This window comes from Tubulanus polymorphus, chromosome 2 (assembly GCF_964204645.1).
Source record: "Tubulanus polymorphus chromosome 2, tnTubPoly1.2, whole genome shotgun sequence".
NCBI lineage: Eukaryota > Metazoa > Nemertea > Palaeonemertea > Tubulaniformes > Tubulanidae > Tubulanus > Tubulanus polymorphus.
Window position 1 is genome coordinate 5267117 of NC_134026.1, and position 21258 is coordinate 5288374.

Here is a 21258-nt window from a genome sequence, read left to right on the forward strand (position 1 = left end):
CGTATTGCGTGATCGGTTGAACCTCACACGCCGCAGTTCGCTTGACTGCCCTTTCGCGCCACCGTACAATACTAGCGTCTGGTTGCTATTGGTAATACATGTTACACATGCACTGCACACATGCGGAATTCGAAATTTAGTTAAGAATTTTGCGAATTTTCTCCCGAAAAACGACGCATAGCTGTGTTAGACGAGAAGTGAAGATTTATATGTTCGGATTCACGCCATCATGGATCAAGTTGGAACTCTAGAACTTGGGTAAATCGATGCAGAAAACATGAGGAGGAGAAAATCAAACTCAGAAATACATAACAAATTCAAATCAACCAAGAATTTATTCAATGTGTATATTCATTCATTCATAAAGATACTCCTGTACACTCACTCGCATTGCGAGTATTTTTTTTTGGTTTGTACGTGTCCTAATATAGAAAATTTTGACTTCATTATATGAATTATTATTCTTCCGCTGTTAAAATTATTGCAGTTTATACTAAGGTCACCTTTTCTTTTCAATGGCAGCATAGATTAGAACTGGGAAAGGGTTTCCACTAGCTAGCAATTAAATTGCTGTGCTGTGCCCCACAGACTGTTGTGGGTTTTGATTTGAATTTTTGACTACTTAGAATTAACTAATAAATAATTGATAACTGTGAGTGATTTCATAACATTTTTTATTTGAATGGATTATCAAAACTAAGGACATGATAGGTTATCCTCAATTGTTTAGCAACATGAAATCCATTTTCTCATCATAATTTAAAGGGTCCTTTAAACCGATATATCATTTTGGTTATGGGGCAAGTCTAGATTAACGTACTTTATTGCTTAAAGGTTAATCTTCCTATTTGCCGTTAGCTGTTAGCATATTGTCTGAAACTTTTCTGATTTTTAGTTGGACGCAGGGTTACGGCGGTGGAAGAGCTGAATACGTAGATCGTCAAACTATATGTTACAAATGCGGTAACGCGATTAAATTCATCGAAGAAGATGGAAACGAGTTTGTTTTCCCGAGTCCCGGTGACGGCCTCGGTCCGCTCGCCGTGCACAAATCGAACAAAGTATTTGCATTCGCTGAGACGTGTTTGCAACCGAGAATATTCATATTCTCATATCCATTGTTCGATCCAATTGCTGAAATGAAAGGTACTAAATTAGACCCAAAACAAGTGGTATAGCCTACAATGCATCCTCCTTCGGCGAGGATCCGTACCTGAAGTGATCGTATTGAGACTGCCACAACACGAGACCCTGCCTGATTAGCTAGGGTGCATAGCTATTGATGCAACTAGCCATGATGTCATTATTAGCCAATTGGAAATTATGTCTTATTTTCACCTGGATTATTGTATTCACGATCTGTGAATTTGCCTCAGCAATAGGTATACAACAAGCAATCTGATTGGTGCTGTACATTTTCATGTGGCAATATGTGAACTAGGGCAGGGGTTTCATATCATCGCTGAGTCTAACAATGCCATGAAGTTCAAATCCCCACTGAGGGAGAGGATGTATGTCACTTGAAGTCCCTGTAGAATTTTCATTTTGTTTATCCTATATTCAATCGCTCGCGCTTCATCGGAATGATGAACAGACCCGTCAGGGCCTCAAACATCTAAAACTTCAAATTCAAGTTGACATATACCGTAAATTTTTCCATTTATTATTACAGATGCTGCAAAGCTTGAAGTATCTCATCTGAGTTTTTCTTCAAGCGATTACTTGTGCAGCGTTTCAGGCCTACCAGAATTTCAACTGACATTATGGTAAATTTTCTATTCCGAGCTATTTGCATGAAAATCTTTACTTTTATTCATATTGTTGATGAAACGAGTTGAAATAGCTGAAATCACTTAGCGACAAGAATGAATTCATAATTAACAAATGGTTGAGCATCGCGCGGGTTTAAATCCCAGAGAATTATGCGTATATGTGTGCTGCAGTCAATTCCAAGTTACAGTGCTGAAATACGTTTATTTTCTCTGATTTTATATCGTTCAAGTCACAGGCACTTGAATATGGGCTTTGACCTTGTAAGATGATTCATGGTTGTTTGTTTTCTTGTCTTATACTAGGAAATACGCCGACGGAATAAAATTGACATCGGTTAACATTAATCATATAATACCGACGAGTGTCTCTTTCAATCCGGCCAACTGGAGACAGATTTGTATCACATCGGAAGATGATATCAGTATCTGGAATACAGAGCAGTCGGATATTACTTACACGATTAATAAACAGTAAGAACATTAAAATGCAGCAATGTAGAAAAACCTAAAAAGTCTTATCCAGTGCTGAGAATAACTTCATTGCATTATGTATGAAATTAAACTTAGCTGCCTCTGTTATAGAATCTCAGAAGATTTGAAATGATACTTATTACCCAAGAATTAAAATCAAAAGACAACATTTCACCCACTGTCTGGAGACCAAGCATCATACCTATTTTTAGTTTTTGAGTTATAAATTTCAATTTAAATCTTTGAATTTGTATATAGTATATCTTTGAATAGTGGAATTTGAAATTTATAATGTATTCTTCATGTAAGAGTATAGCTATTCTACTAGCTCCTTTAATATTCCTGGGTGGTTTTGAAACGCTTAATTTATCTCATCAATCTCAGAAGTCATCTATCAATTCACTGTACGACGTTATTTCAATAGATCTGTGAAATTACCATCTGCGTTGATGAGCGTTAACGTCATTGATGAAAAAGATCGCGATGAAATGATGCCGACACGAGCCTCGACGCGCATGACTCAAGCTACCATCGATCTACCGCAGTCAGCAGTTGCCGGACTCGTCGGAGAATTAGCTGAAAAATTCGAAGAGCTTCAAGATACAACGGCTAAGGTGAAACCGGTGTCACACTGTTGGATGCCTAATGGTGATCTATTAGTAGGGTGTAAAGACGGACAATTTCTAAAGGTATCTATGAGCTTTATCTTATGACTAAGTGACTAGTGAAATTCAACTAACTGATTCTCATCTAATACTCAAATTCTAACTGTAGGGGCTTTGTAATTTCTATTACTCAATGGCCTGACTGAATTGAGTTTTAGATCATTATTTGAATAGTGAAATTTAATAGTGAATTTTGATTTTTTTTGCAGATTGATGGAGAGTTGTTCAAAGTTCATATGTTACACAATCCAGTGAGTGATGAATTGATGAAACAGGATAGTTCATTGCATCTGGGCATCAGTCGCCAGGGGACAAATGTATCAGAATCAACTGGTAACCATTTTTATGCTTCGATCTTTCTATGCAATAGGGTTATTTTCATCCTTAAATTTTGAAATCCAAAACATCAGATGTAACACACTGTTTTTACTATGAATTCATCTATTCTCTTCAATCTTATATTGTGTTATCTACTGTATCTACTAATCTGGTGCTGTCAAAATGATTTTTCATGTTTACAAGATAGAGTACTTTTTTCTGTGGTAAGCCTTCTGCTGATTGTAGCTGGTAATCAATTTGAATTATACACAGTTTTTGCATATGAGGCATTACAAGTTGTCAAAGAGAGCACTTGGCTCCCAGATGAGAGAGCATTGGTTATCTGTTAAGAAGTGTAGGAGATCTGTGCGTATTGTCTGTTCAAATAGATGATTTCAGCGATATGTATTTATTTTCTAGCGAAATCTAGTGCTAGTGTAGGTGAAGTGGCAGGTTATGGAGCATTCACTTGTTTGACACTGGATAGAAATAACGTCATTGCTGGTGGTGAGGTAAGTCATAGTAACGTGATTCTGTTACCTGTTGTAAATGGCTGTAATTTCTTAGTCAGACAAATTCATCTGAATGTATTTGAACTTTCGTTATCAATGATTTCCAATGGTTTGACTCCAGTGGCAAATATACCCCTGAATATACTGAATTGAGTTAACCCCCTGGTCAATGTTAATACCCGTCTATAAACAGGCCCCTGCATATTGGGAAATTTGTCTCTTGAATGGAAAAAGAGAAGATAATCGCTTGTTTTGTTTGTATTTTAGGATGGTGTGCTGCGTCTGCTCGATGTCAGCGGTCATAAACTGAAATCAGTTGAAACTCTTCAATACGGCAGCCCGATATCGTCTCTTTCATTTAACAGCTCGTATAGTAAAGTCGCTGTAGGTGGCACTCACGGTTGTGTAAATCTGTTGGATATCAAGTCATCGACTATATCGCCGCCTTTATTTGATGTACATCATGGAAATTTTATCGCCGCTGGATACTTGTACCCGGGAACTGAACATTGTATTGTAAGTATAGATAGTAAGAACTCTTTTATCTCCGGTGAGCTGCAGCTATAATCCCATAATTTTTCATTTCATTTCAGACTCTAAAAGAAGATGGTTTATTGCAAACTTGGTCTGCTGAATCTGGCAAACTCGTGTCTAGTATGCCAATTGGAGCACCTGTAAGTCAAAAGAAATTAAAATGATATCAGATACTGGTCAGGAGGCAAATCTAGGGTCTTATTCAAGGACGGGTGCACCCCCAAAATAGGGCAGATAAAGGGTAGAAGAAACCTCATCGGAAAACATTAACTCATTTTTGGGAAATACAGAGAAGAAGCTTATGAATCAAACTTTTTTAGGTATCAATTTAGTATTTTTCATTTTCCCATGGAATTTCAAGGCAACTTCACATTTTTAGGAGGGGGTCCTGCACCTTCCCCTGCTGGTACATCATTGAATTGACAGGATGTAGGCTGTTATTTTTAGTTTGATGCACTCAAGTTACATACATGCCGGGCGCTGCATCTTAGAAATTGGATTGACAAATCTTTATTCTGCATTCAGTGAATCTTCTATGTTTATATATTGCAGTGTGCTAGTTTGGCCTGTAGTCCAACTAGTCATTACGTGGCTGTAGGAGCGGAGACCGGTCATCTTTATATCGTTGATGTTACTGACATTAACAACCCTCGAATAACAGCCAGACACCGGCTCTATCAACGAGCTCTGAAACATATTACGTAAGTGTACGATGTACTACGCAAACTCAGCTCAAGCAATTTGAATTTTTTTAATGTGCCGGCACTTACAAAGTTGATGAAATTATACTTTGAATTAATTACTGAAGAATAGACAATGATTGTAACTTTGATTACCTTGATAGATTCGATCAAGAAGGTCGATTTTTCCTGACTGGTTCAGATGATGGCCATGTGTTTGCGGTTTATGGTCAACCGTCAAAACGATTTGATGTCTTGGGTGAAATCAGTAAGTATCGATAATGCTACAATCGGTCAAATTCCACAAAAGGAATTCCTATATTTGTACTTGTGTATTCTCGCCATCTTCAATCTAGGTGTCCCGGGTGATGTTGTTGCGATTACTACATATCTCGATGATAAAACCCATCTGGCCCAGGCTGTTGTTACTTGCAACGCATCAGAGAAAAAGAAATGCGGTGCAACGAAACTGGTTATCTTTGAGCTGTCAGATTCCACAGTACAAGGTATTGAATGATTATCCTATTATCCTGATGATTCTCTGTTGATGGTACCACTGATCATAAATTGAAACCTTGATTCCGTTGGTTTTCAGATCCACCGCACTCGAATCTGAAATGTACTTTGAATGAAGAAGTGATCAAAAAGATTGTATTCAACTTCAAATATCCCTCGTACGGAGCGGCATTAACTGCTGGAAACACCCTTTATACTCTTGCTCAGAAAACTAAACAGCTTCACAAGATTATCGTCCCTAAAGATCCACCACGGAAGGTAATATGTTTATGTGCATTATACATGTTGTCTTTGAAGAAATTCCTTGAAAAAACATATTCATCGTCTGTCAAAATTTTGATTGCAAGACCCTGTTCCACAGTTGCAAGTTAAGATTTGACTCAGAGTTAACTCATCGAAAATGAACCTCTTTAACTCAGAATAACTGTAACTCACAACTGTGGAACCAGGTCCAGAACTCTTTCCCCGGGGGTGGCCTCCCATAACATTTTTGCTTCACTCTGTTCCATGTCTGCAAAAGATTTAACAATTCTGAATCATGTATTCTAATCGTTTAAACAATTATGTGAATTGTTTCAGGTTGTCCCGCCGGTTGTAAAGAAACCTAAGGTTGTTTATATGAACAAAATCTCTTCCACTGATTTTATTGCAGATTAGATTTCACATAGTGATCAATAAACATTCTTCACGTTGAGTTTATTTGTATTCTATGGAAAAGAATTCAATTCCAATGCATGGCTTTATATTTTTCAATATGTCACCCTAAAAATGCATTAGGTAGAAAACATTGATAAGACTTTTTATTATTCACATATTATATCAATTTGAAAGTTTTTATCTTCAATAATAGGTCGTTTTGTTTTTACACATGAATTAGTATGTTTAGTATATATATAGGGAAATGGAAGTATTAGTGGTCAGTCACAACACATCGCACCAACTTATTATCAATACAGTATAGTTAACATATTTTTCAATATTCAATACCAGTACTGATGTTACAAATATTCATTTAGACGTCTGTTTTTTCGTGTATCAATTCTCATCGATTCTTGTATCATTATGTATAGTTGATTTAGAGTAATTTTACTTCGTTAATTGAATTATATATGATTCTTTTTGAAATGCTTCACTGATGGTGTTGTATAGTGGACGTGGGAGAGAGTTAGACAAACTGTTCTCCCACCTGTAAGTGTGGGTTTTGCATGGCTTCGTTTATCCACAACGCATAGGGTGGAGATTAGACATCATCACTACTCTAGGGTTTTTTTCTAAGATCCATTAGTAATTAGAATTACTGATTTTATGAAAAACATTATATCATTTGTATCGATTGAATTACAGTATATTAACTTCTACAGAGTGTGAGGCACAATTTCTTTTGAATCCTAATGCACTAGAAGAGAACGCACTCAGTACTGGAGTAGATGAAATGTATTTAAAGGTGACTGCACCACCAGACTGGTTTAACTGTGGACCATTATTACAGCACTCATATGCCTGGACTGGATGTACTTATTCTTGGGGCAAATGCAAAATGTCATTTTTCTAAAAGCAAAGTGGTCTGTTTTTAGCTGATTGTTATTGAACAATCAGCAGGTTAGGCGATGGTTCCAATTACAGTAGTCACTAATCAGGTCGAATGGGATTGGGAACAATGAGAATGATTCCATGACATGAAAAAAACTTCATCAAATATACTGCTAAATCATCAAACCCTTATCATATGAAAACATAGGCTGATTATGGACTACTCAGTTCTAGGAAGGTTAATTTTTAACGGCAATAGAATTTAAAAACTAATAGAGTATGATCCTAGAGATTAACCTCTTGTTTATGCTATTTTCAGCCGAACAGTAAAGATTCGTATCTGGGACCCGAAGATAAATGTAGCAGCCACGGATTGCCAGGAGGAATACTGAATTTATCGATACATCAAAGATGGTTGATGTCCTGTGCTCCAGATGGTTCAGTGCATATCAGACTTCTCGGGAACTTGGTAAGAGTTTGTTTAATTCTCCATTTACTCTGAATAGGTCTCTTTTGCTATCATTTATTGTCATGTAATATTGTAGGATAAGTCAGTGTCGATTCAACCATACAGCTACATGAGTGGAGGTGTTAATACCGTAACTATGAGTTGGGATGGTCAATATATTCTTTGTACTGGATTTGATGGAACCATATCATCTTATAAATGGCAGTAAGTATAATTGTACAAGTACCTTCCCTTACAAATCTTTTGATATTGAGTTATATTATCCGTATAACGTACCGGTAATCAATTATCATTTGTCTGTTTAGATTTACGAGTATCGGAATGAATAAATCTAAAAGTCTAAAAGAAGCGCACAAAAATCACGTTATGAAAACGATGAAGACCTGTGAAAGCGAGGATCAGATTCTCGGTAGTATGTCTGCTTGGACTCCACCTCCTCTCGTGTCTCGTTCCAATACCAAATCATCTGTTCAGGTATGTATGTACTAGTCTATCAAAGCGGGCCCGGAAAATCAGTTCGTTGTATCCAGTGTGAAAATGATAAGACTATCTTACTTTGGACAAAATTCTATATATATGTTTATATCGATGAATCGTTGTATCCGAGTTCGTTATAACGAGGATCCACTGTAGTGCCACTAAAATGAAAACTCACTATACCTACCTAAACTGCTCAGCCAGTAATCGCTATTTCAATGTCCATTTTCTGCTCTTCTACACTTGAAGTTAATCTAAATGATCAAATGTTAGGCAAGGTTTACAAATGTGAATGGATGATATTTCTTTGTTATGTGTAGGAAGCAGAAGAGGGGGAAAAGGAGACCGAAAAAGCTGCTGATGATGATGATGATGATGAAGATGTGTACACCACACCTACTCCAACTCTTGGTGCAGATTCAACCTGGTTGGATCACAGAGAAGTCGATGTAAGTTCAAAGACAAGGATCGCGGGATTCCTTAATCGAAGATTTTATCTTGATTGATTCCAGACTGCACAGTTAAACCATCATCTTCAGTTCATTGCACTTCAGTCGAATAAATCTGTTTAATCTTAGGCTATAAAAGAAGAGGACAAGGAATATGCCGATATGAAGAAGCAACTTAGAACTGAAATTCGAGATATGAGACGAATGGTATGTAAATACCGTAATTTTGTAGACTTATGTTGCAAAGATTTTCCGTTTGACTTCATAGTTTACTGTAGCACTACATATAACTTACACCGATATCAAACAAATCAAATAAGTGATATTGTGTTTTCACAGATTCAAACAATGATGAAGGAAAATGATATCGTGCCAGACATTGAGAAACTCGGACGTCATGAATTTGATCTGGATATTGATGAACAAGCTCGTTTGATGGCTGAAGGGGAAGCAGAAGTACTGAGAGTAAGTGCTAAAAATTCAGTCAAAAAGTCAATTTATTTGTACATTGTACTTCAGAAGAAATTGATAAATTTCCTAAACTTTGGTGACACGCATACGGTATAGATATTGTTTTGATATACTGTATTTCTTTTTTAGATCAGAGAGGAAATCGAGTTGGATAATCTGGCTAAGATGTACCTACGAGAGTTGATTAAAAAGGAATGTTGGGATGATATGGTTGTCAAAGGGCGATCGATTGTTGTAAGTTTAAAGAATCAAATTGAATTTTGCTTAATCCAGAGCACAGGACAAATGAAATTGTCCGTAAAGTATATCATCATAAAGTCTGTATTAAACTACTTGTCCCATAATTTCATTGAGATTTAGTTTGACAAAATTTCTCTTTTCAAGGCGTTCAACTCGGTGTTGGAAGTATCGAATTATCCAATGCTAGAACGTTCAGAAGAGGAATTAGAAATGCTTGAAAAAGTGAAGAAACAACGTCTGATCGAAATGGCAGAAATGAACGTGAGTACAAGAAACAACTTAAGAATTAGTGATGAACGACCTGAATGAAAAGTATTGACGATGAAATTATATTTTCAGGATCGTAAAGAAATTCTTGAGCATGGACAGAAAAACCAAGCTGTAAGTTAATTCAAATCTTAGCATATCTTAGTCTATAGAATTTCTAATGTATATTGACTTGGCTTGTAATCTGCGCTATAAACATTGATAGTGAGCAAGCACATGAAATCCGTATCTATCAAACATAAGATGGGTTAAACGCGAAAAATCCCACAATAAATATAGCCAAAACGAGAAACTTGAATAGAAGAGTATATATTTGAGCAACGTTTCGGCTAAAGACTATTAGCCATCATCAGTACGCCTGTTGATGGCTAATAGTCTTTAGCCGAAACGTTGCTCAAATATATACTCTTCTATTCAAGTTTCTCGTTTTGGCTATATTTATTGTGGGATTTCTCACGTTTATTCATCATACACGGATATTGTGTTTTCTTTTCGTCTCATAAGATGGGTTGTTGGTTAGAGAGAATTTAAGGATTTATTAATGAGGGAAACAATTGTACTCCTGTTGTTTACAGCGTCATTCTGTATTACTACGAGATTTGTACGATTTTGACGACATCGATTTTGATGATATCGATCTAGAGGTAGTTCACCGCATTACCCAGTATTTGTTGACAGTTTCCAGTTTTCAAATTTATCATATTCAAATTCAAGCGCTTGTGTTATTTTTCCCAATATCGCCGGGATATTTTCTATTGCATGCTTTAAATTCTGTTGAGTTTTGAATTGATTCGGAATCTTATGTAAATCAAATACGAGATTCTAATATTTCTATGCACGCAGCCTTTGGAACGGGCTATACGCCATAAATTCAACTTGGTGAAAGTAAGTACAACATTATCCATAGATACCTCCTGCATGTCTTATTTTAATGATGTGAATTTAGTTTTTTCAGTGGTTGATAATAAGATGCATCCCATAGTCTTTACACATTAACGCCTGCATTTGTTATTCCTCGGTTTATTCATATTTTCATTGAAATTTCAATCAATTTCTTAGAATGTTGAATGGTCAATGAACCGTTAGAATTTGTTAGATTCTTGTTCTGAATTTAACAGATATTAAACAGTTTCGTACTGAATCAGTAGTAAGTGCATGATATTTTTATTCTAGCCTGCTGAAGAAGAGGAAGATGAAGAGAAAGATAAAGATCAACCGTCTACTACCGGAAGCCTTGGTAAGATTCCAATTTCCTACACTCAACAGAAAGTTCCCCAGAAACTGAGGAGTCTAGTGGTGGGAAATGTTTATGAGGCTTATAGTTTCAAGTACACCAGTATAGCTGACATTTATTATCTAATACAGAAACCTCCTGAAACTAGTTCTACAGGAAAGATATTTGATTAGACCAGGCTTCATTGTTTTTGGTTGTTTAACTACAAATGAATACAGTATACTAAAATTAAAACTGGTCTTAATCCTATTTCCTTGCTTAAGTTAGAACTGTGGCCCTAATATTAGTCCTGACCCTTTATATATATATATATATGTGTTGCCCCTCCCAAGAATTTCTACCAAAAGAACACTATAACGTTGTGCACTTTTTAACCGTTGTGTTATGTTTATGTATTGTTTGCATGCTCACATTAGATGTAAGATTGGGGTTAACTTCTGGTGAGTAAGTCTTCATTAGAAAGCCAAAATGATCATCAATCAATATGCATGTGGCGAACAAATTTTCTCTAACCTTCTATTTACGTGTATTTGATAAATCTCTATGTAATTTACATGTTTGTGAGATTTTACAATTGTCCTTTCTACAATGGAGTATATAATTTTGAATTTCTTCTTACCTATAGTATCTATTTCTTCAATCATTAAATAGATTTGCCTTTATGAAATAATCAAAATAATCAATTTTTACAAAAATTCAAGTCTATTATCATTTATTCGCCGATCTCTCTTCAAGTAATTTGAAATAGCTATTGTGAATGCGTGCATGCGTTAACAAAAAAAAAAAAACTAAAATCTGATAATCTGCCTCTGCTGGAAGATCTCAGACCTGTTGATATTTCGCTGGTCCAATATTCGTCTTTCTAATCGCATGCAATTCTGATATTGTAAGCATCAATTAACAAAACATCGTTCTTGAACTATTTTAGCTTGCTCTTGATGACCCTAGTCATCGAGAGTGATTTAACAGCTTTTATGCTAATTCCTTTTTTGCTGGGATATTCTTCAATAGCCAAATGTTTTACCCATGTACTTTCAATAAACAGGTGCTCAATATGGAGGCGGCAGTGAATATTATTACAACCAGTTTGAGCTGCATTCACGAGAACAAAAAAGCAAACAGATCATCTTGTTACAGGTAATTGTTTTTACATTCTGAAACACAGGACCTGGTTCTAGGACTTGGATAAAATTTGACTCCTGCGTCACAGAAGTGGAAGCCATAACCCTAGAGCCAAACTTAACTGTGAAATGTGGAACACTGGTTCCAGCTGTCTCGAGTTTCTTAGAAAATATATTTTCTTTAAATCTCTTCTTTTAGGATGCAATATGTCGGATTAAAGAAGGGTTTAACAAAGAATTTGACGACATGTACAAGAAAAAAGAACAGGAAATCGCAAGGATTAAAGAGAAAAATAAGCGAATGCAAAAGATTATTGATGATTTGGATTTATTGGAAAAGATCGCAGATCCGGTTTTAGGAATTCTCGAAAAACCTGAAGGTTTGCTTGTTGTGAACGATGACGAGGTAATTGAAATACAAAGATTTAAGAAGTTGATATTTTGAATCTGGTAACGTCTTGATATTCGTGTATGTTACTCGTCTTTTCAACTGTTGATTTTGTAGGTTAAAGTGGAGAAGTTTCTTACACCTGAACAACGCAAAGCGTTGGAAGAACAACAGAAATTAGAAGAGGAAAGAATCGCTAAAGAGAAAGGAGACAATGCTAGAGAACGAGCTTTGGATATGATGATGGGTGGTGTCTTAGAGGTAAATGATTTGACTGGAATCTTATAAAGAGTTAAAAAATGTGAAACGAAGTTTACGGGATAGAATAAGCTAATCCATTCGTCTGATTACAGATCAAGAAAGAAGATGAATTGAAGAAAGATGTTCCAGTTCCCGCGTTTATGACACAAAAGAAACCAGAGGAATGGAATGAAGAGGAACAGAAAGCCGCTAAAGAATACGAACGCAAAGTAAAAGAACTTCAAGAGGAAAGGGAAAAATACAGAAAGGTATGTCTTTCATTTTGGACACTATACATGTAGCGGTTTTTAAGCCTGACACATTAAACAATATAGCACTTTCATTTTAATTCTATTCTTAGCAATTAGAGACAGAGTTGAAAAAGTTGCAAGGATTTGTCGAGGAGGGAACTGCTGCCTATGATGATTTTCTGTATAATTTCTTCATGAAGAAAGTCAAAACAGAAAGCGTCATCTATCAGGTAAGATTCAGCTTCACAGAGAGTTGTTTTCAATAACCAAAAAAAGCTGCATTACTAAATTCAAGTAACGTATATTCATTCGATTTTATAGGAAGAATTGAAGATGTTGAGATTGCGATATGTTATGTTGATTGAAGAACAAATGGAAATCCGTGAAGCTGAATTGAATCGGCTGTTGGATAAGAAGAAACAAGAGAAGGTAGTGATTTCATTTTGGTGTGCATTTCAGAAACATGTACGATCTTTGAAGATTTCAAATCGTTTTGTTTGTTATTATAAAGGTGTTCGCTGCTCAGTTGGTTTCTGAAACGAGGAAGAACGTCGAAGGTTTTAGAGAACAGTATGAAATTCTTTCAGCCGAAGATAAAGTAATGGATAAAAATTTCAAACGAGAATTCCATGATGTACCGGGAATTGTCGTCGATCAACTTTACAAGCTTTTCAGACGTAGGCCCAGGTAAACTATAGGGGAAACCGAAATGAGTATCAGTTGCCTGTGGTGGAACCTTGTTGATATCGCAAAACTTTTCGCTCAAATCTGTAACAAAAATTACCGTTTCACAATTCCAGGGGACAAAAGACATTACGCGATACCCCTAGCCACGATGTACGTGGTCTGGACCCGTTTGCAGAACGACCTTCGACAGCGCGTCAACATCAGATTCATTTACAGACAATGGAACAAGCTCTGAATGAATTAGATAAAGAGTCAAATATACCTGAAGGTGTTGAGCTCGATATCTGGGAGAGAATGTGTAAATATAGACGAATGAAAATAACCAGTGAACAAATGGTAAGATGATGCGGGAATCAGTCTTTGGGTACCTGAAATTTGCTTTTTGTCTGTAACTGAACCTGTGATTTATCTATTTGTGTTTTAGATGAAAAGTAAAGCGTTGATTCTGGCTGAAATGAATGCATTCCAGCAGAAACGTATCGAGGAAGATGAGCGTTTGAGAAATGAAATTGATGATTTAAATCAAGCTGTCAACAAGTAAGTGATATTTAGAGTTTAAGACTGAATGATTATGACGTACGTTAATCGATATAATCTCAGCTTCTTTGTCTGAAAAATATCATTCTAAGCTGGTGTTCCATCATCCAAATTTCAATGTACAACTATTGGTTTATTACTGGGTTCTTGGCTGCTTTGTAAACTATTGATTGAAATGCTTAGTGGTATATGGTAATTTCAGGTTGAAAGAAGATCGTTTGAGATTCATTTGTAATCTGGAAGTTCAGCTGTTACTGAAGCAGGGTCAGGTAGAAGTAGATGCTGGTTCTTTCATTCATGATTTCACTCGTAGCGTTCTCATTCATCGCAGTGATGTGGAGGAGCTTAATGGCAAAATACGAGTAAGCAATGATTCAAATTCTGGACTATTGGATTGGCAGTTACATCACTTGCGTTAAGCAATTATGACAGTATTGAATGAACTCATGATTTTGATGCATTTTTGCAGGGATTGGGAGAAAGTAAAATTGCTAGTATGGTTGAAAGTAAAGATTTCCGCAAAGGTATCATACAACAAGAGTGGGAACACAAGAAAATGTTGATGGAAATGGAAGATCTAAAGAACAAGATGAGAGACATTCAGATGTTGAAAGTAACAAGAGAAATACAAGCTGTAAGTTGATAAAAATACCTCATTGAGCTGCTAGTAAATTACATTACTTTCATGTGATTCGTTTCTGATATGTAGTATTTGAATGAAACTGACCATGAAGCTAAGATCGTACAAGAAATTGCCACATTGGAACAGACTATTGCTCTTCTCAAGCAGGTAAAATTAGCCAGGTCAAGACGATTAAGAAATGCTTCATCAAACAATCAATTCCTTATTTTATACCGTCCACAAATCTGGCCTTTCAGCAACATGAAAAGAACGTTCAGGACCGCAAGAGCACGCTGAAAGAACTACGTAAAATAATCCGCGAAAGAGAAGAGGAAAATAAATCGTTAGATGGAGAATTAGAGGAGTTGAATGTGTCGGTCAACGAGCGCAGACATATTCATGAAGTTGATGGTATGTATCACTCCTGGTATATGAATATAGTAAACTAATGCTCAGCGGTTCTAAATTAAAACCAGTACAATATATAATCTACATGTGAAAAATGCCTATACCGGGGTATATGAAACAAATAAATTATTCATCAAACGCGCAGAGATCATTACTACTTTGTATCAAACACATGTTACCTGGCAGCTTATATCATCATTCTGTTCAGATATTTTCCATTCATTAAGCCTAAACACCATACTGTATGACTTCATGATATAGTCAACATATTTACTGATGCGAATGAGAACATGCATTGTGTTGAAAGCTGACTTTTCAGCGCTCTGTTTCTTACTCAGTCCAAGAGAATTATCGATATCTGTATTTTCTGTTTCTAGCTGATAAAGAAAAAGATCTCGGAGCCGAGAAGAGATATCAGGATATCGTGCAGAGAAGAAAGCTAGTCGACTTGGCTAAAGCGCAGGCTCAGGAAGTGGCCGTTTTGAGAGCAGAAGTCGAGCGACTTCGTATGAGAACATTCCCTGCTTTGGTACAAGTAGAACACTAATAACGCAGTACCATGTTGTACCATGCATTAGCAGACGAATGTATTGTGTAATGTTTGTGCTTAATGTGATAGTTGTAAAGGATGCATTCTAATGTATTATGCAATAATCAGATCCATCTATAAATCACCATTTTCACCGTCCAATAAAGAGAGGTCTATTGTGATAATCTATAAACATTTTCCTATATTGCATGTGATTGCTGTACTTCGCTTTGTTTTTTATTATCGGCAGTTTTTCACTTACGTTTTCCGTCCGAAATTTTCTTCAGATATTTTGTGCAATCAAATTTGATTGCATGTATTTATTGTTTACATTTTTGTATTATGTTATAACAATAAACTAATTAATTGAATGATAAATTTAGTTCCTCTTTTGTCGGTGCTAGATATTTTTGAAGAAATCCATTTGAAAAGGTGCAATTTCCAAGAGGATGATTGTCAAATCTGCATGAAAAGGGCAATCCCAGTCTTGATGAAATGAGAAGGGCAACCTCATGGGAAGGCAGGGTCAGGACCCTGAGACATCCCCTAAATCTGCCACTGCCTTAACCCTCTGCTCCTGTGGACACATCAACGGTAAAGGAATGAAGAGAATCGATCAAAAAGAGAACACTAAGGTAAAATCTATGATGAAAGATGTTTTTTTATTTTCTCTTTACCCACACATGATATAACATTATGAATGAATTACTCACATACAAAATCTATGCAATACTGCATTCGCAATGGTACGAACCACTGCCAGGGGTGATTGACCCATTGTCAGGGGTAATCAATTCTAATTTAAAACAAATATTCTAATGGAAGAATGACAATGAGAATATATAGTAGTAACCATGACATGACAAAAGTAGATGATTATGGGGCAAATATTATTTACATCATAAATTATGCTATGTATATACACATAATTCTAAGTTTCGGGATCTAAAAAGGTCTTTTGGAGATCATAAATTTTGCAGTGGAACCTCTACCAATTAAAATGTTTAATTGTTATAATCTAGGTCTGTGTCAACGAAGTTTAACCAACTGCGTTGATGTATCCAAGCCACTGTAGGTGGCTGATCAATCGGGTCTCGGTTCCGCAGTTGTGAGTTAACATTTTACTACTACAGTTTAAAATTCGTTCATATACTATAAGAGCTAAATGTTAACACCTGGGAACTGGGTCCAGAGTATTGGATGGTTGGTGGGAAGGACCAGAGGTTTGAACATTTGAGTGATAATGAATTCTTGAGATGATGTCATTTTTTGCATAAAAGTCTAGCGTATTTGATGAATCGGATCATGGAGCGCATTTCATATGAATGATGTGTTAATTATACAACGTTAATATGTCTGATACAAACAAATAGACAGCGAACCCACAGCCAAATGAATAGATACGTAATAAGTTTAGATCAGCAGGACAGATATACATTACACAATGTTGAAAAACACTAAGCAAACTGTGAAAGATCCTTCATATTCATCTCACATAATCCTATATTACAAAATCCGACATAAAAATGTTTTAGAATTAGTGAAATCGAAATGCAAGATCTATCAAGGTTTGAAAGCGATGAACAGGAACCCCATTAAATAAATAATAATCAGTCGTTGTATGCAAAAAGTGGCATCGAAGTCTATAAAAACTATGCCGGCGCGGTGTTCGATAACCTGACTTCCCTGACTTCTACGTGACATTGGTTTTGAAACATCTTTTATCTTAATTGTAGGGGAATTCAACAAATATTACATATTAATGAATTATCCCTGCATTTACATAGTTATCCTAAAAACTTTCACAACCTCTCACGCAAAAATATCTATAATATATTGAACAAAGAGCCGGTTGTCCAGTTATAATCATACCCCCGTACAAGCTGGTTGCATCTCATGTCGTGATACGATTTTCCAACAAAAAATCAACGAACAGAAGTTTCAAAACAAAACTCGAATCTAAAGTCTACTATTTCCGATGTCGGTATCATCAATGATTCTGAATTTCACTGTATCACAACTGGTATAACAGCTTACTCTTTGTTCAATAGACGTCATCGATGATTGTCCTACTTTACGTTCATAATCTACACTAGTTTCTTTGCCTCGAAGAAGCCCTTCAGATGTCTCATCTGCCATAGACCGGTGATCAGTAAGATAACCGTCTGCGCGATAGACCACCACAAGACGCGTTGATTCGTGCTTTCGCTTGTTTGTCTGAAACGCTCCTCGCGATACTGAAAATTAGAAAAGTCGATACAAATATTTATTTAATTTATTTTAAACAGGGTGCTTACAGATCAGTCATTCATTGATATATAGAGTTTTAAAGGACAAAATTTCAAATATTGAGGAAGTGTCCTCATGACTACTATATCCCAATTACTGTAAACTCTTCCTAAATAGGTACTGTTTATCTCAGTAAACTGGTAATTCAGTGGTTTTGAAAGCAAATTTCTAAGCAAACATTAACTAAATTCTGTTTCTAATATGTAACCACCAAATCGGTAAAAATATCCTGGTCCTGTACCGAATTCGGCGTAGATTTCTACAAACATTCCTAAAAGCATATTTTTAAAATTGAGGAAGTTTTGTACATCGTATGGACACTGTTAAAACACTTCGAAATGTGAGCAAAGAAAGAGTTTCTTTAACTCATTTCGACTTACTCGTTGGTAGTTCTGTTCCTTAGTTATTTGATCAACTTGGTCTAACAGTTGTCTTACGCGAAGCTGTAATTCGGTGAGTTTATCCTTGGCCGCAATCTGTTGGTAATCGTTAGCATGTTCGCCGACCTGGACATCTAAGTGGACTCTCTGTTTTAAACGACAAAAAAACAACAATTATTTAATAATAAATTACTGAATTAATGAACCAGAAACTATTACAGAATTGAATTTATCATGACTTGACATCTCATAAGCCAGATCATAAATGGTCTGGACTAAACAGTCAATACCGAATCGATAAAGATGAATTCTTACCAATTGGCCACCGCCAAACCAAGCGGTAGAGTTCGAATGAAGACATACTTGATGTTCTCCAGAAGAATGAGATGTAAATGTGAATCTACCTTCAGCAGCATAAGTCTGAAAATCCATTGAATATAGAAATAAATCAATGACATCATTTCTGCACAATCATTGCCAATTCAGACATTGGATTCAAGTTGGTGAATTTATGATTGATAATTTGCGAACTATAGGCAGTTTGAAATTTGGTCTTAGATCTAGCTTTCACTGTTGAAACAGGTTGTTATCATAACCATTGATAAAACACTATATCCATGTTTTGACGATAAAACATCAGGAATCCAACAGGACACATTCTCGGACTTTATATCATTTTTCCATCATTAATTAGGTTATATTGTTATATTATTACGCAAAATACACGTATAAAGTTCATCGTGCATTGCATTCCTGGTTTCACAAAGACATTTTGCGCTTATCAAAACAGAAATTTCACTTTTCTAACTGACAAGTTAATTAAAGACCAATGGGATCCCTTCAGGATAAATCTTTTCTATATATTTCTTAAACTGTTTTGTGAAACCATGATCGAGCTATCCTTGTTAAGCCTGCTCTTTGACGCAATGCACGCATGGCCATCAAATTCCAAAATAAACACGAGAACAAGAAAGGAAGTTGATTATAAAATCAATAACATATGTTGGTTCAAAAAACGTGCATTTTAACAATTAAGTATTTATAAATCGCTACATATAACATGATCATTGAAACGTATGTGAAATGCATTAGAGAAATCATGACCAAGTTAAAGTGCTTTGATGATAAGTTGAAATCAGCTGACTTTCATGAAAACATTTTTGGCTCAAAATGTTGAGAAAATTCAAATTTCTATCAATTCAAATCAAACCTTTTCATGAAATCGGACTGCTCGGCTGATTATAAAGCGGCAATGAAGCACAGAACGAACAAGCTTTTAATGTTCAATAGCAATACATGGACACAAACTTGGTTAAAAGCATGAAAAACATGTATCTACTGATCCAACTCCAAACAGACATTTTCTTTTAAGTAAAGTGAAGTTATAATATGTCAGTCAACGAGATCCCACATCCATCACGGGTAGCTTTAGTCGAATAAGACATTCAAACACCGAAAGACATGGCTAATTCTTACCCTGGAAATGATAGATTTACCCTCTGGATCAATGACATCAACATGCATACCGAAATAACTCAGCACATAAGTACTGATGTCGGGATCGTACAGCTCCAGTTTATAGTTCCCTAAAAATGTGGTTTCATCACAAATATTAAATTCTTGAGCAGATGAAGCGAACAGCGAGCCCTGACAAAATATTCCACCAGCCATTTCTGTATAGCCTTCCGGTCATTAATTAGGCTTGCAGAATTGACTAGTGAAATTAATGAAAAACAAAAACGCTTCAATACTCGAAAGGGTTGCTTCTGTTTTGCGAATTAATAGATGTAACATATGACTTGCGTAACACAGTTAAATTGTCTTCAAACAATTAAATATGCACCAAGATCGAACAAACAAAGCCTTCTAGACCGAATGAAATCTGCAGCTACCGAGACCGTGCATTCTTGAAAAATAAGCAAATTATCACATTACACCAAAAAAGGTCATCAATCTATCAACTAGAGTGGTATATTCGAGTATTCAAACGAGTCATGTGGTATATATACGTAGTGTCTGTGTGGGGGGTGATACCTGCTTCTACAACTACTAAAAAGACAGTTGTGCCACCAATTCTTACCCTCGATAACAGGTCTTTTTCTTCCGGATCTTTAATGAGTACGTGCATGCCAAACGATCCGCTCGTTTGCACATATGTATTCGAAGCTTTGTCTAATAATTCCACCTTATATTTGCCTGTGTGTATAGCAACGAAACACATTTTATCCATGGAGAAATTGGCGTTTTGTTGGAATCGTCTCTCAGCAATATTTCAGGTTGGCCATGAGGCGGGTTTCCAAATCCGCATTCCGAATGGTTTATTTTGCCATAAGGGGGGAAGAACAATAGGGTAGGCCTATCTTTTTATGGTGGGGCGGAATGAAACCAACGATTTGGGACGATATATTTTTGGGGTAAGGGGACTATTTCCTGAAACAAACCAATATGGTATCAAGTAGTCCCATACCCCCACATTGATAAAATCTTCTATGCTCAACTCATGCCATATTGATAACCATATGCTGTAAGTTCGCACCAATTCTTTATCAATAACAACCATAGGGCAACAATTGAGGGCAAACAAATACATAAATTTTGTCCAATGCAATAAACATTACAAAGAATTCTTGGCTAAAAATATAAATGCACAATCGACATAAGGTAATGTCGTAGTCAAAGCGAGCACGGCATAGCCGAGGCAGGCCCACAAATCATCAAAATCCAAATTTTGAAAAAATTTGATTTCCAAGTATATTGACATAAAATATCATTAAATCAAGGTCTCAGAAATATCGTATCGAGAAAATGAAGAAGTGAAAAAATAAGTTTGATTGAGAATAACAAATTCCATTTGAATTTAACTTTGTATAGTTTGAGTTAAGATACGGTGGGAAACCAGTTATTTCGGCATCGAATACGCACCTACAACCATCGTTTCTTCGGGAATTTCTTCGATGAAACATTTCTTTTCCGTTTCGCCGATGTGGAAATATAAACCGGACACGGAGGAAACCAGAATTAACGAAAGAACGATAGAAAAACTGTCCATCTTTCCCGGTTTGTGTACACGTCTCGAACCCGGAAGTAAATTTCAGAGACCACGTCACAGTTGCGATTGACCGTTTCGCATCGGCTATAGCCGTGTGACGTAATTAGAAGCCACAATTCAATCAAATTCATGCTTTATTGACATTAAGTGAC

General features: G+C 36.0%; 2 protein-coding genes across 4 annotated transcripts; one reads left to right on the forward strand and one right to left on the reverse strand.

Moving 5' to 3' along the window:
* The first annotated feature begins 95 nt into the window (after positions 1-95).
* On the forward strand, positions 96-15669 carry LOC141899611 (cilia- and flagella-associated protein 43-like). Of its 2 annotated transcripts, XM_074786022.1 has the most exons (38): positions 96-258; positions 896-1146; positions 1673-1766; positions 2076-2243; positions 2668-2932; positions 3118-3241; positions 3647-3738; positions 4006-4254; positions 4332-4412; positions 4825-4973; positions 5117-5220; positions 5309-5458; positions 5548-5726; positions 7318-7467; positions 7544-7671; positions 7773-7941; positions 8265-8393; positions 8523-8600; positions 8733-8858; positions 8994-9098; positions 9249-9365; positions 9444-9485; positions 10545-10608; positions 11022-11045; positions 11651-11742; positions 11926-12132; positions 12232-12375; positions 12468-12623; positions 12716-12835; positions 12927-13034; positions 13117-13292; positions 13406-13628; positions 13717-13829; positions 14032-14191; positions 14299-14463; positions 14539-14619; positions 14709-14862; positions 15237-15669. In XM_074786022.1, the coding sequence occupies exons 1-38, from the start codon at positions 230-232 to the stop codon at positions 15404-15406; spliced, it is 5136 nt and encodes a 1711-aa protein (XP_074642123.1). In that variant the 5' UTR covers positions 96-229; the 3' UTR covers positions 15407-15669. The 2 variants fall into 2 exon arrangements, with proteins under 2 accessions (XP_074642123.1, XP_074642124.1); XM_074786023.1 differs by lacking the exon at positions 11022-11045.
* Positions 15670-16040: 371 nt separating this feature from the next.
* Positions 16041-21156, reverse strand: LOC141899757 (transmembrane emp24 domain-containing protein 4-like). 2 transcript variants are annotated; one of them, XM_074786266.1, is made up of 5 exons: positions 20980-21156; positions 19534-19643; positions 18373-18477; positions 18058-18204; positions 16041-17625 (listed from the first exon to the last, which is right to left on the reverse strand). In XM_074786266.1, the coding sequence occupies exons 1-5, from the start codon at positions 21104-21106 to the stop codon at positions 17476-17478; spliced, it is 639 nt and encodes a 212-aa protein (XP_074642367.1). In that variant the 5' UTR covers positions 21107-21156; the 3' UTR covers positions 16041-17475. The 2 variants fall into 2 exon arrangements, with proteins under 2 accessions (XP_074642367.1, XP_074642366.1); XM_074786265.1 differs by lacking the exon at positions 19534-19643 and adding an exon at positions 20138-20253.
* Between the last annotated feature and the right edge of the window lie 102 nt (positions 21157-21258).

What these genes read in the sequence shown, in the direction of transcription:
- LOC141899611 (XM_074786022.1), top strand. Translation starts at nt 230, where the DNA reads ATGGATCAAGTTGGAACTCTAGAACTTGG. An exon ending in AAGACGGACAATTTCTAAAG is followed by an intron (nt 2,933 to 3,117) that starts GTATCTATGAGC and finishes TTTTTTTTGCAG; the next exon opens with ATTGATGGAGAGTTGTTCAA. An exon ending in GTCAGATTCCACAGTACAAG is followed by an intron (nt 5,459 to 5,547) that starts GTATTGAATGAT and finishes GTTGGTTTTCAG; the next exon opens with ATCCACCGCACTCGAATCTG.
- LOC141899757 (XM_074786265.1), bottom strand. Translation starts at nt 21,106, where the DNA reads ATGGACAGTTTTTCTATCGTTCTTTCGTTAATTCTGGTTTCCTCCGTG. An exon ending in GGTTTGGCGGTGGCCAATTG is followed by an intron (nt 18,205 to 18,372) that starts GTAAGAATTCAT and finishes CGTTTAAAACAG; the next exon opens with AGAGTCCACTTAGATGTCCA. An exon ending in AGGAACAGAACTACCAACGA is followed by an intron (nt 17,626 to 18,057) that starts GTAAGTCGAAAT and finishes TCTAATTTTCAG; the next exon opens with TATCGCGAGGAGCGTTTCAG.